Raw genomic sequence first — 15,394 nt, 5'->3', positions numbered from 1 at the left:
CTTCCGTAGATTTAAATTCAAATATAATTATAGCAAAAAGCAATAAGGTACAATTTATGCCTGCATGCTTGGCATATATTAAGTGATTTCTATATGAAAAAGATGTGAATAAGAAATATTTTAGGAAAATTGTTATTTGAAAATAAAAAAAAATCACAATCATTGATACCGTAATAGTTAACGGACATTCATGAAACACCGTAACGGCGTTACGAATGTAAGGTTGGCCGCGACCACAAGGCGTATTTAAGCCGGCGGCGCCCCGGACGGCAGACGTGGAGCCAGCCAGCCAGCCCGCCCCGAGCAAAACCACTCCAAGGTCAAATTCCTGCGGGCCCCACCCTACGTGTCCCACAATAACTGGTCCACGCGCCCGGGCGTGCTCCTACCGCGGTCCCCTACCCTAGTGGTCCTCCCCCTCTCCTTACCCTTCGTTTCGCCACGTGACCTTGGCGTCGCAGTCCTCAACGAATGGAAACGAAAGCCCCCAAGATCTCTCCCCCCCAACCCTACGCCCCGTTTATCCACTAACCCCCGTTCTTCTTTATTACATCACCGCCATAGTTCTTACAACCGCATAAAACTTACTCCCTTTCCGGACACAGAAATAGGTGCACTGACTGAAAAGGAGTATATTTATCAATCCCCTCGCATCACCTGCCGGTGCGCAGCCGCGCATTACCTCTTGTCCACCATCCGATCGGGCGGCGCGAGCAGGAGTCGGAAAGCGGTGTTCAGAAACCCCGAACCAGTGAAAAAATATCCGGGGCTCAGCATTTTGGAGGCTTGATCGGGAATGACCACTCCTTAATCCCGTCTTTTTTGTATTTTTTTTTTTTATCTTTTTGGGCTTATAAGCTGCACCCACGTTCATTGGGTACGAGTCGCCGATGTTAAAAAAAAAAAAAAAATCGGGGCTGCACCCAATCTGCGATATCGTAAGCATTCTTTTTAATCATCCGATAAAATTCCAATGAATTATTTATAAATTATAAAAAAAAGCGAATTTTCTTTTAATTGAGATAAACAAATGGGTGGCAGCAGCAAGCAACTGCAGCGAATAGTCCTCCCGTCGTCCTTGGTCTTGTAGCTGTTATAGCGACCTCTCGTTATCGTCGTCGACTCGTCGTGGCTTTCGAGTTTTCGACGTCTTCTCACTCGCGTTCTTTCCCTCTATCGCCAGGAAGAGGGAGCAGAGGGGTGGGGGGTGGGTTAACGGGAGTCGCGGCACCGGGCGGTGTATGAGGGTGGGCGGGTGAGGGGATGGCGTTCCACAACCACCTGTCGCACGAGATGGGGCTGCCGCAGTACGCGGAGCAGCGCTTGGGGGATGGCACGGCGGTGCTTGGAACCATGGACCAGCTTGGAGGCCAGCTCTCCTCCTCCTCCGACGCCTCCCCCGCCGCTAAGGACCGCCTCATGGCCGAGGCCGCCGGGAAGCCGCCGCTCGCCGGCGGAGGCGGTGGAAGGGGGCCGACGTGGCTCAACAGCGCAATTCTCCGGCAGCAGGGGCACCAGTACGTGGACGGGAGCTTCCTCCACCTCCAGACCACCTCCGATTCATCGGCGTCGCCGGCGGGCGGAGCCACCACCCCCGGCGGCGGCGGGGGGCAGTGGCTGCCGCGGCCGGCGATCCTGCAGCGGAGCGGGAGCGACGACGAGGTGCCCGTGTCCAGCGACTCCATGATCGCCGTGGCGATCTCCGCCGACGCCGGGGGGAGTGGCCAGCAGGCCCACGGCCACCGCGGAGCGGAGTTGGGGGAAGGGGAGGCGGCCGGGCAGGGGGTAGCCGCGGCGGCCGCCGGTGGCGGCGGGGCTGGGGAGCATGTGGGAGAGGGTTCGTGGCAGAACGCGAGGTACAAGGCGGAGATACTGGCGCATCCTTTGTACGAGCAGCTGCTGTCGGCGCACGTGGCGTGCCTCCGGATCGCGACGCCGGTGGACCAGCTCCCGCGGATCGACGCTCAGCTGGCCCAATCTCAGCACGTGGTGGCCAAGTACTCGGTGCTCGGACACGGCAACCAGATGCTCGGAGACGACAAGGAGCTCGATCAGTTCATGGTAATTTCTTTTCTCTTTTCTTTTCTTCGCTTCTTCTCTGCTTTCTAATCCATCTTCCTTCGTTTCTTTCTCAATCCGTCTCTCTTTCTTGTTGTCTCCCTCAAGAAATTTAATGCTTTCGGTTTGTCAACTCTTTGAAAATGGTTATTTTGTTGTTTTCCTCTTGAAGAAGAGATTTGGAATCGAGAACAGTTAGAAGCTCTGGTCTTAGTTGTCAGAAGCATTTAATGAAGAAGAACAAAGAAGAAAGCTCTTGTTTCTCTTACGTTTCTCTCTCTCTCTCTCTCTCTCTCTCTCTTTTTTCCATTGGATCTTATCACAACGTAAGATTAGGAATGCCGATTTTGGAGCTATCTGTTTAGAAGAGTTTTTCGTTGGTCATATATTTTGGATATTCTTGCTTAAGGTAAACATTTGATCAGCTCCTGTATGAGATTTGACTCTTCTTTTTAGTCTTCTAAGTTTGCTTGATGCTTTCAGCTATGCCAACTTTCCCTGCCTCATTCTTCTCATCTTCTGCGTATCTATGTACCTATCCACCCTATGATTCTTATTGACTGCCCATGAATCATGTGGAACCACATACTGTAGTCCAATCTTAGTAGTGCATTCAACATAGCACTAATGTCTGGCTGGAGAAAGCATGGCTTTGGGGTAAATATTAGAGCGTCATGTCAGAGTTATTTCTGGTTAACTCTTAATCTTACCATATATCAAGGAAAACGATTTTAAAACAGATGGATTTTAACTCATGAGCAAATACAGAATGCTAAGGGGTTTGGGTGTTGAAAATGAGAGCACAATTACCAAAAACAGCTCGCTTCACTTTCATCACAATAGCAAGATTTACAGCTGAAGGTTGGTTTTGGCGATTGGTCCTCTGATTGACATTCCTTTTCATTTATGTATGTATCTATATATGTATATGGATATATGTATATGTGCTTGTCTACATTATAGAGAAGTATGCTAAGAAACATATAAATTGAACGCATCATTCTTCAGATGAACCATTCTGAAGAGACAGCCGAAATGAATGCTATAAATTTTGATATTAACCGATGTCGACATATTTAACAATCTACACCCTGTATCATTTTGTGATGTGTCCTTGAATCCTGCTTTGAACAAATCTTTTACTTGTGAAAAATAGATCAACAATGTTCCTTCTACACCATCGTGGCTGGTCTAAATTTGTCATTAAAGACCTTTCTCTTTAATTTTTTTCATCCCTCTTTACCTTCGATACAATACATTCTTTCAACTAGGAAAGAGTTTTGTGCCCTGCTGTATTAGGCAGGATATCAATTAGCTTATGATATCAGGTATTATCTATTGAGTGTATGTATGCTAGGCAGGAAATCCCAAACATGAAGACCAAGAAATGACAGTCGAATGTAGCTATAAAGTTGTGTAAGTTCAGGATCATAAGAATTGACTATACTATATTTTTATTCTTGTTAATGAAAAGTGTATGGACTTCAGCTGTAAATTGTATTCATCATGCTACTCCAACTTTCCTTGATTATTTGCAAGCATGATGTTGTGCAGCCGTTGCTGACTGTCCCCTATTCTCTTGTACCTTAAGGGTTCTCCTACTGTTGTATTGCTTTACATCGATGCCATTGGTGCATCTAATAATGATCACAATGCCAATACTATTCTTAAGACCTTCATCCCTGAACATCCTTGTAAAAGATCTTCCAACACAAATATCTCATAGACAAAGAGGTCTGTCATTCAGGTCTGGCATATGCAATGTAATGCACTTTTAGACACTTCTTTTTGTACTTGGCCAGTTGCTTTTCCATGATGTAGAATTTCAAGTTTATGACTGATGATAGAGATTCTGTGCGCTACCATCACATGTGTTCTTTCCATTTTCTGTGCAAAAATTCTGGAATTTGTCCATATTGTCAGCTTGTTTTACATTAACTTAGCACACTTTATCCCATATTCCTCTCAAACTAAAGGCATTTATGATGCTAAGTAAGACAGATATTGCTCGATCAATTCAGTTATGGTATATTGCACGGTTTGGCCCACTCCCTCATTTTTTGAACCAATAGTCAAATGATAATTGCTACTGTCATGGCAAAAGTGTAGCCACACACCATGATATTTGCCTGTTATGAGCTTATATGTCTTTTTACTTGCTGCATGATCTAATTGTTCTACACATCATCTTGCCCTGATTGCTTTTCTGCAGTCAAGGTGCCCATTGCATCGCCAGTGATCATAACTCCTCAAGTTGTGCTATAGAAATTGTGCTTAATTGTCCCCTTGTCCTGCATAGCATACTTCTTACCAAATGAACAATCCAATGAAAGGATAAACAAGTTTCCTATGGCTGGAGGGAAGGGAGTAAATATTAACAATACAAGATTATAATGGAGGAAGGAATCTGAAGGTGCTGTACTATATGGGGTCGGTCTCTTAATTCTGGTTCATAACAAAACATAGAACGAAGCTTACAAGGACTTTTAGACTCCCTAACAACCAACTTAAAATCCTTCAACACCAACATGATATTCCTGAAGAATTTTGCGATTGTTGAACAACAATTTTGAGCTTTACTGATCTCAGGGATTTGAATTGGTCGACATGGTGTTCACATCAGCCAACTTGTAAAGCATGTACCTGATTTAAGTTGGGCTTAAAGATCCAAGCTCAAAACTGATCCAACAATCCTAATGTGACCCAAGTCTAACCTAGTTTCTACAACTTATATATTTAATGCAGCATATCACACTTTTTCCCTTTTGTTTTTTAAACCCTAAATCTCATATCACTTGAACCTAATAATGTTTCTCACGATAAGACTTTATTATGATTTTATATAGATACAATAAGGGCCAGCTATTCTTGTTGGGTTGAGCTAAAGATGGCTAGTAAAATATAGATGTGTTTTTTACCTTTTGGGCTCCATTTCATTGCCCAAACCCAACCCAAAATGTCCCTGCCCTAGTAACTCATCAAATCATATTGGGCTGTTAGCATCCATAATAAACACATTATGGGGTTGGCTTTGTTTGACACATTTACTTATTGTATACAATCAACATTTTTTAGTATGGTTAGGGCTCACCTGAATTTGGAATAGCTGTAGGCATTGGGATAGACTCGAGCAAGGGACCAAGGTAGTAAATCTTGCAAAAATGTTAGCCTCTAAAATCACATTGAAGTTCATTTGAGTAAATTGATAAATATTATAGGTTGATGAAAATTTACTTATTTGATATTACTTTATAGGAAATGCATGGAGGACAGATTTAACGAATCTCGGTAAAGTTTTTGATGGACTAAGATTAATTTTGATGAATTCTGTAAGTGATAAATGATTGTATTTTAAGATTGAGTGGAAGCCTAAGGACCACATTCCTATTTTGTTTGATCATTATTTAGCTACTTGTGAGAAAAGTTCTTGTTAGTGCTTACTTGAGTAACAAGGAAATCCTATTACTTCTTGACTTGGAAAAGAGTGTACAAACATGCGCTTGGCATGTGATGAAGGATTATGAGAGAGATGGGACTATAAGCGTGTCAAAAAGTTTGTAGAGAGGGTAGGGCCTACGCCGGGGTGGGGGGGTGGGGGTGGGGTTGGTAGTAGGTAAAAAAGGATTATTCTAGACCTCGAGTTTGATGTCTATTTTCTATCTTTACCTTTTGCAATTTATATGATTTTAGTGAGTGATCTTGTGCATGGTATTTATTTGTCAACAATTTTATTTTTATTGCATCTCGATGTGAGTGTGCTTTTAGGTGCATCATTTCAAAAACAAAAGGATTAGTGATGATTGTCAAGACTTCGAGGCTTCAATCTGGGCTAGAGAATATTTCTTAACATACTTCTTTTTAGAATGCAAAGGAAAAGGAATCAACATATAGACAAGTGCATCAAAAAATAGTGATAGACCATAGAAGTTTGTTGGCAAACTATAGAAGTTCTCCAATCTCTTAAATGGATTAGGATTGCATGGCACATCAATAATTTGGTAGCTTAAGCTCCAAAATAGCATTGAATCAATTGGTTCAATCAACATAAAATGTTGGAAAATTTCGTTGCTATTATGAATTAAAGCAAAGAGGTTTTGAATGGCTAATTGAGAACTGAAGCAAATCTGTTTTTTTTGGTGTTTGAGTTACGCTTAAAAAAATAGATGTGCTTGTTCAATCATTAATCAATCAAAGCATTCTGATGTAAGTTGAATTAGGATTGACTTCTTTTGAATGGGGTAAATTCATCTTTTCCCTAAATCATCAATGGTTTCTCCTGTGACTTTACTAGAATTCCCTATGACAAACTACTTCTATATATTTCACAACCAAATAATGCATAAGTGGAGCGGTTTAGTTAAATATGCCATTAAATTTGTAGTCAGGTGTTATTGATTAGAATTCCCCAATAAAAACAAGGTGTTTCTAAATAGTATCATATTAAATGATACACAAATCAAGAGGTTTTAGTTAATATACCATGGGCATTATGGTTATTTTATTGACAGGTTTGTTACTTAAGCTATCTTATAAATTGTTTCATTTACTAAACATACAATATAAGCCAAATGGCTATATAATGTATTCCACATGCAAAATGCCTAAAGAGGTATATAATAATATTCCTTAGTGATTTCTTCTTTCCAGCCAATTGATGAGAAGGTGTTAGGTCTTAACGTTTCTTCCCTGCACGTTAAGGCATACCAAGGATATTGAGGCAATAATACATACAAGAGGGTAAATGTTTGACTTAATGCACATGTTTAGTAGAAAGGCCAAGTATTTAATATGCAAAATACCATGGTTTAAAAAATTGCTGAAACAGATGGTATAATTGGTATCATCCCATTCTTGCATGAAACCGATGCTGATATAGGTGCCTGGATACCGAAATAACAATACTAATATGTACCGGCGGTATCATACCGACTACTCTAGTCGATTTTTATGGTTTTTCAATTTTTTAAAAGTTGACAGTTTTTGTATGTACCATCAGTATTGGTACCATACTGAGGCCATAGTGTTTCAATGGAAAAACAATCTGGGGTCGTATAATGGTATTTAAAACCTTGCAGAATATGATAAGCTGCATGTTTCCAACAACTTCAAATAAAAGATAATGGCTATCTTAGATGCCAAATGTATAATAGATTTTTAAACTATTTTTTGTACCTTGTTTCTCAAACGTTGCTTGTCCATTGCTATTGGGTTGTATATTAACTTTTGGTACGGGTCAACAATAGTGAGTGCACGATTGTGCTATTTATAGTGGTGAAGTTTATCTCTGATGTGTCTATTCTTGCAATTTAGCTAATCCTCGCAGGATTGTTGAAGATTTGATGATGCCCCTAGATTAGAAATTTACATATATTCCAATATTTTGTTCGTAGATGTCCATTGGAATTGCTAGCTCATTTGTTAATATAAATATACATATATACCATGATCTAAAGATGACTGACCAAGATTAGTGGACATCCTATTCTCTTTCATTTGTGTAACAACCTAGGACCTTATCCCAAAAGGCTAGCTAGAAGGTATTATTTAGATTTCTTGACTATATATAAGTATCCAAATCTACCCAATGCATAGCCGACGTGGGACTTACCACACGCTCACACGGATCCTCACATACTCCCTTTCTTTAAGCTAGTGTCCTTGCCAAGATATAGATCTAAATCCATTCAAATTTAATCATAACCACCATGATTGGCCCATGGTTAGCTCCAATGAGCCTATGCTACAATATCTCCTAGTTCATATGGGCTATGGGTTGGGTCCATTCTGATGCCATTTGTAACGACCTAAGATCTCACCCAGTCCACATGGGCTATGGGTCGGGTCCGCTCTGATAACATTTGTAATGACTCAGGCCTTACCCAAAAAGGCTAGCTGGAAGGTATTATTTGAGTTTCTTTGCCTTGTATAAGTACTCAAGATTTATCTAGTGCATAGCCGACGTGGGACTAAATATACGCCAGCACAAGTCCTTACATTTTGAAATTCACATAGCATCGGATTTTTAGTGGATCTAGCATAAAGAATATCATCTTTACGGAGAATTCAAATAAACTGATTGGTATAGGTATTCTTTGACTCAAGGTCTGCTGAACCGGTCGGAACCGACCGGTTTAGTCTGTACCGTACCAGTACTGGCCTCCACCGGTATGGTACAACCATGGAATTTGGTTTCAACCCCAAGAGGTTGGAACCGAACGGTTTTTTGTCTGTACCGATATGAACCGGTGTGGTTCGCACCGGTACCGAGCTTGTACTGGTGCGAACTACACTGGTTCGCACCGGTACTCGCAGGAAAGAAGGGGGAAGAGAGGAGAAGAGAGAAGGAGAGAGGGAAAGAAGACCTCTCTTGCGCTACCAAGCCTCTTTCTTCCTCCCGAGCACCTCGCAGGGAAGAAGACCTCCCTTGCTCACGGGAGAAGGGGGAAGAGAGGAGAAGAGAGGAGGAGAGAGGGGAAGAGGAGAGGAGGAGCTCAGAAAGAAGAGGAGGAGAAGGGGAAAAAAAAAAGAAAAGAAAGAGAGAGAGAGAGAGAGAGAGGCCTCTGTCGCATTAAAAGCCCACGCGGGGCAGCACATGGGCTCGCGTGTCCACGCGGTTTTTTTCTTTTTTTTTTCTTTTCCTGAACTGGTTCGGTACCGGTTACCGAACTAAGACCAAACCGGTACCGGTCTCCACCGGTATGTCAGTTCGGTCGGTTTCGCGTACCTTGCTTTGACTATAATTGGAGCAAAAACAGAGGATATATTTCTGTTATATATGATGATGAGTATTGAGGAGGATTCGCATCAATGAAATTTAACCATGAAACTCAACTAAACAGTAGTTGGTGATGAAGGCAGATCATGATCTTTCCAGCAAGAACTTGTTGGGAGGTTTCACAATGAAGGGGTTTTGTGAAAATTTTTGGATGACAAGAATTTTGATAATGACACTAAAATATGCGACTGCAAGGAGCCATGGAAGATATGCATAAGCATCATACATCTTAAGGGACAAAGTTGAGTTGAATTGCCAGTGAAATTTATAATGAAACGTAGAACTTGCTTATATGTCTATAATATGCACATTTTTCTTTAGATTTTTTACCTGGCATAGGCTTGTGTCATGGGCTTCAAATATATTGGTGATGTAACTACAGATGAAGTTTGTTATGACATTTGTCCAAGGTTAATGTCTTAATGAATTGTGTGATGGTGAAACAAATATAATGATGGGAAAATAATGTTGAAAAAAATCTCTCTATATTTATATCACTCCATTGAACTTGTGCTTAGTTCTTATAGAAACCAGCAACCAAGCATGTTCAATGCTCATTTTAGGGCAAAAAGAAAAATACAATTTTAAATTACATTTATACGAATTATTACTTATAAAGAAATCAATATATTAATTGGATTACCATGCGGGAAAGACTTAAAGTGGAAATATTACTAGATGGAAATGGAAGATTCTAAATTTAATATTTCCATCAACCTAAAATTTTCACTTGAAATTTTAATCAATTTAGAATAGGTTAATTGGTTCATGACTGGAGAGATGAGTGAATCAAGCAATCAAAATATAAAAAAAAGGCTGGTGAGAGAGAGCTAGTATACCACCAAATTTACTTTCTCAAGAAGGAAAAAATAAGACATTTGTTGACTGGATGGATTTCCATTTTTTCTAAATAGAGAATGTTATTTCAGAAAAGATCAACCACATTCTTGTTTGGAAAGTTGACAAATAGAATCTAAAGGGGAATATGCTGAAACTCAATACAGTATTCTCTAATACAATATTAATTAAGAATCATGATACTTTCTAGCGAATCTTCTTTCAAATCTGTTGTTTGGATCATTTATTGACATGCTAATTATTGATATTGCTTTTGGTTAGACACATTATGTGTTGCTACTCTGTTCCTTCAAAGAACAACTACAGCAGCATGTGCGTGTTCATGCAATGGAAGCAGTAATGGCTTGCTGGGAGCTTGAACAGTCTCTACAAAGCCTCACAGGTGACTTTCATGTTTTATTTGTGAATAGGATTAAGCTCAATAAACACAACACTCGTGTTATAGAAGTGAAAAAAGGAATAATCTAAAAAATAATAAGGATTCAAGGATCACATTCCGTACATATGCTGATAAGGGGTTGATATGGTTCACTACCATGCAATATTTTGCATATCATGCTGTATCGATCATGTGTTCGGGGGTTTATTTCAATATATATGCTTTGGTATTGCTTTGTGCTAGTCAATGCCCGTAGACATGAATCAGCATGCATGGTACAGCAGTATGGACCATTTTTTCATGCCCATATCCGGCAAAAATGGCACATATTGTATGTGCATGCTGGTGTGTGTCCAATCATAAATCCTTGAAAAATTATTCTATGTTGAGGAAGAATTATTATTTGCACTGCTATGTTAATTTTCTTTTTTATGGTAAAATTCAGAGTGGCTCTGTGGATCCAGTACAAGAAGTTCATCTTGGCTGTCATTATTGAATAGTAGCTCACCTGAGTCATATTTTGCTTTTTAGATCCAATGTTTTGTTAATGTCACATTTTAATGTCACATTTAAAGCACATGAAACTGAAGGTTCTGTATGAGTAGCTCAAATATGTAGTTGAAAATAACTACTAAATCGATTGAAAACATGTTTAGATATATGACACTAAAACAGAGATTTTTTTTGTACCTAACTATGTGATAATTAATTTAAATATATATGTAGCTGGTATTGTCTAGATAACTTACAATTCCAAAGATGCGCTGACATACCTAGGACTAACTGCAGAACAATTACTAATGTACCTTCAAGGTCTTTTATGATTTGCAATCCGCTAGTGGTCTAAAGTTTCAAGACAAAAAGAATTTCACAAAACTTATACCAAGTCATAAAAAATAGGTCTAGGTGTCATACTTTACTGAGTTTTATTTCTAGTCTTACTAGTTACCTTTTTAACCCATCCATCATTTATATATAATTTGTTGATCTTCCTTAATTTTCAAATTACTTCTTTAATTCTTAGTCTCTGACTTCATAAATAATAACTTAAAGAGAGCCAAGGGATTATTTAACAGCAGTTAAACACTGCGAACAATCTTTTTTCCCCTCTTCTCCATATTACTAGCCGAAAGTGTCATCATACTCAAAATGCTTGTGTAGATGATCACTGATTCTGTTTCTTAATCTTCTGTGTTTGCTTGCATACTAGCCGCATATAGATAGTTCCATCCGTACCTTAATCTGCACAGCCTTCTTTAGTTGTCATTTATAGATCGATAGAACCTTGCCAGCTACAAGCTACGCAAAAGTTCTTACTCAGACTTCTTAGCGGTCCTATCATCTTCACCAACTCTTCAACTTAATTCCGAGATCTTCTATTAGCTAATGTTCCATTTGATAGTCCTTGCACATACCATATCTACTATGTTCATTATCAGAAGGTTTCTTTTTGCTGCAACATAGGCATCAAGTTCATCCCAAAGGTTGGTTTTCTGTCCAACCTTTCATTTTCTTCTCTCTTTAGCTTATATCAGATACCTGCATCTTCTTCTTTGTCCGACATATTTACAACAAATATGGACTTACGGATACCTGAGAGTATTTTCCTTCTGACTTCAATAGCATGTGATGGAGAGCTCATTCTATATTTCCTTATCTAATCTATCTTCTTTTATGTATGTTGCCTTGCCATCATTATTGGTTGTTTCTTGTTATACTTCCTCAAAATTGCATCCAGAACATTATCGATGCTCTAAATTTCTCCAAAACATCATTTGAGAAGGTTTCTTCTTAGCATTCCACATATTCTTGAGTGAAAATCAGCAATACATGATATGTAATGGCAAATTTGGGTGTTGTTATCTTTAATTTATTCATCTCTGACAAGTTATACTTCTATCATTATCCCACATAATGTCATATTTCATTATTATTATTTTATTTTTGAGCAACACGAGCCTAATAATTAGAAGGAATTCCTCGACCCTGCATGTGTATTATAAAACACACATGTTAAGTGCATTATTTATTAGCAAATATTGAATTCCATGTCGCTCATAAGACTTATGAGACTTTCAACCTACTTCTGCAATTGCATTTTAGTTACATCAAGTTTTATGAAGAAGAGATGAGATATTGAAATTATAAACTAGAAAGGAAGGTTGTTCAAGTCAACGAGAGCTTGAAACAGCCAGCATGTACCAAGGAGATATAACTGGTAAAGTGGAACAAAAAGATGGAAACCTCAATCCTTGAAGCTGGCTAGCAACAAATAATTAAATGTCATCTGTGAAATTAAATCTCTGGAGTAGTTTGTTTATTTTGCATTAGTAGAATAATGATGCATTTCATTCTAGACTGCATAAATATTACTTCCCCATCATATCCCACCTGGCATACTTTCAATGTTTTTATATGATTGACTAGATAAAACAAATTCAAATATTTTCTTGTTCTGCAATTCTCCTATAAAAGCCAGATTTTGTTCATCATCTTCAATAAGCAACTTTATGAAGATTATACTGCCAAATCTCCCATAAAAGCCTGATATGTTTATGTCATCTCCAGCACGTGTCATGATCAAAGAAGGTTGTGGCCAAGGTTTGCCGTTTCAGTACCGGGCCCTATACTGGTACCCCTGTACCGGTGCCATACTAGCACAGTGTCGGTACGATTGGTATGAGATTTTGTTGGCGTACCGAGTGCACCGGATATCGGTACCTCGACACCCGAAATGGTACGGAACGATATGCTCTATATTGTCCGGTTCGGGCCGGTACGGCGAATTTTGGTTGTAGCATTATGCACCATTTTGGGACAGCCTGTTTCTATGCCATTTCTTTCTGATTTAGATGTTTTCTGCAGTCTTGCATCAAATAATCTCTTTCCTCTATTTCTGTTAGGAGCAAATGTGATAGACTGCCCAAATTTGTTTTGATCTTAGACCAAGATATGCTACATGGGCATACTATGTAACCAATGGTGTTGTCTTTTACAAATTCATGATGGATTTACTAGTTGTGCATTTTTACGACTCGTCTACCTACTGTTATGGTGTGGAATACTGAAGAGCATTGATTATTTTAAAATGTGTTGGTATGGCAGGTGTCTCTCCTGGCGAAGGCACAGGTGCTACTATGTCTGATGATGATGAAGACCAGGCAGACAGTGACACGAACTTGTTTGATGGAAGCTTGGGGGATGGAATTGATAGCATGGGATTTGGTCCCCTTATTCCAACAGAGACTGAACGGTCCTTGATGGATCGTGTAAGGCAAGAGCTGAAGCACGAACTGAGACAGGTAAAAAAGTAACATTTTATAGGGTTGCATTCAAGGATAGATTGTTGATGGAAGTTTATAAATTTGTAGGGGTACAAAGAAAAAATTGTAGACATAAGGGAGGAGATTCTACGCAAGCGAAGAGCTGGAAAACTCCCAGGGGATACCACTTCTACTCTAAAGGCTTGGTGGCAGTCTCATTCTAAGTGGCCATACCCAACAGTAAGTGAAGAGATCAATTGTTAGCCCTTGTCACTCCAATCTAATTACAGACTAGGAAGATCTTCCTCTAGCTTATTTGCTGTAATCTATTTTCCTTTGATCCTTCTATATTTGTTTTAATTTTATGAATCATATTTTTCCCCCTTCTTTGGCATCGTACTGGTTTTGTGGTCCATCACTGCTTCGAAAAATCTCTTATATGCTTTGCATGCTTCCAGGAGGACGACAAGGCACGGTTAGTGCAGGAAACAGGACTACAACTAAAGCAGATCAATAACTGGTTCATCAACCAAAGGAAAAGGAACTGGCACAACAATCCATCTTCATCCAGTACTCTGAAGAGTAAGCGCAAAAGGTGCGGTAATAGCAAACTTCCTTACCTTAAAAAGGTTAATTTTACTTAGGGCCGGAAATAGACTTGATCTAGGCCTGAAAGAGTTAGAACTGGGTTTGGGCTTAAATATAGAGCCCATATGTTTTTCAGGACGGGCTTGGGTATGTCACTGGCCTGGCTCTGACCCGGCCTGAGCCCAAACAAGGCCCAAAACAAAGCCTGAATCAATTTTTTTTATATGTTGTTATTTAGAGAGAATAATAAGGAAGTAAAGGACAAATTAAACTGGGTTTAGCTAAGAATAATGGATCATGTCTTGCATTATAGGAGAGAGCCTAATTTTTAACTAACTTATTTTCTTGTGAAGTAATATTATGAAATATTAAACTTCAATTGGATTCAGGCCGAACCTATTTTTGGCCCAAATGGATAATTCGGGCCGACCCAATCGGGTTCGGGATTATCCAAAAATTTTCGGGCCTAAACTTGGTCTGAAGCCCAAAAGAATATTTGGGCAGGATTTGGATAGGGGTATAGCCTGACCCAGCCCGGCCCATTTCTAGCCCTAATTTTACTTTCTGCCTATTTAAATTTGAAGAGAAGTAATGCAGGTGACAACAATGCTGGGCGCTTCATGTAGACGGCAAGCTGAGGTTAGAAGCGATGTTCGATTGCAAGCATTGCTCACTGTCACAGTGGACAATTTGACAAATATCTATGCATGACAAACCTAAATCAAGGGATGCACAGGAATCTGCGGGGATCGTCATATAAAGACCCATAAATTATTTATAAATAAACCTAATGTTAGCACGTAAGACAATAGGAGATAGTTATAGAAATGCTTGATTTGAACCTTGCAGCAGCTTCCACAAGTGTGTCAGATATACTAATGTGCGCGGTAGCGGTAGTAGTGCAATTGAACTATCAGATTTTTAAGATTATAATGTGCAAAGATTGTCTTCAACCTTTTCGTTACCCAAGTGTTGTTGGACCAAGTTTTATTTTACCCCTATTCATGTATTTGAATAAAAAGACAGAGGTGTGGGTGTACAGTGCAATAAATTGTTACGATACACCGTTAGCATTAATTATCATGATAATAGTGATTTTATAATGTGTAGTGGAGTAGACTAAAATATACATGTATGTATTTTGTTATATGTGTTCATATGTGAAAGTTGTTGTCACTGACTTATTCTATGCTTAAAATCAAAGCAAGCATGCTGTCTGCTTGCGAAGCTGCAATAGTCGAAAAGGCACTAGTTCTTACAGGAACCTTTGGGGCTTGGCCTTGCTGAAGGCTCGAGTGATAGGGAAATCAGGTTTACATGGCACGCAACAAAATTGATGAACAGAGCATTTTTATTAGCATGCAATCAACAGTTTGGTGGATTCGGAGTGAGTAATGCATGCATTTGATATCTATCCTACATGATACATGTTTCCCCTTTTTTTGGTAAGCATCTACTCGAATTGCTTCGAAT

The 15,394-nt window shown here is 39.3% G+C and overlaps 1 protein-coding gene across 3 annotated transcripts; it reads left to right on the top strand.

Moving 5' to 3' along the window:
* The first annotated feature begins 1,239 nt into the window (after nucleotides 1–1,239).
* Nucleotides 1,240–15,374, top strand: LOC103715977 (homeobox protein knotted-1-like 2). 3 transcript variants are annotated; one of them, XM_017844923.5, is made up of 6 exons: nucleotides 1,240–2,061; nucleotides 9,953–10,073; nucleotides 13,176–13,372; nucleotides 13,442–13,573; nucleotides 13,792–13,928; nucleotides 15,126–15,374. In XM_017844923.5, exons 1-6 carry the CDS (start codon nucleotides 1,264–1,266, stop codon nucleotides 15,256–15,258), a joined length of 1,518 nt encoding a protein of 505 aa, XP_017700412.1. In that variant the 5' UTR covers nucleotides 1,240–1,263; the 3' UTR covers nucleotides 15,259–15,374. The 3 variants fall into 3 exon arrangements, with proteins under 3 accessions (XP_017700412.1, XP_008802008.1, XP_008802011.1); XM_008803786.5 differs by lacking the exon at nucleotides 15,126–15,374 and adding an exon at nucleotides 14,548–14,880 and having other exon boundaries at nucleotides 1,241–2,061; XM_008803789.6 differs by lacking the exon at nucleotides 15,126–15,374 and adding an exon at nucleotides 14,519–15,024 and having other exon boundaries at nucleotides 1,243–2,061.
* The last annotated feature ends 20 nt before the right edge of the window (nucleotides 15,375–15,394 follow it).

This window comes from Phoenix dactylifera, chromosome 2, assembly GCF_051530095.1.
Source record: "Phoenix dactylifera cultivar Ajwa chromosome 2, Ajwa_hap1_PhDact_Kaust_v1.1, whole genome shotgun sequence".
In the NCBI taxonomy this organism is placed as follows: Eukaryota; Viridiplantae; Streptophyta; class Magnoliopsida; order Arecales; family Arecaceae; genus Phoenix; species Phoenix dactylifera.
This window is presented reverse-complemented; position numbering and strand designations above follow the sequence as displayed.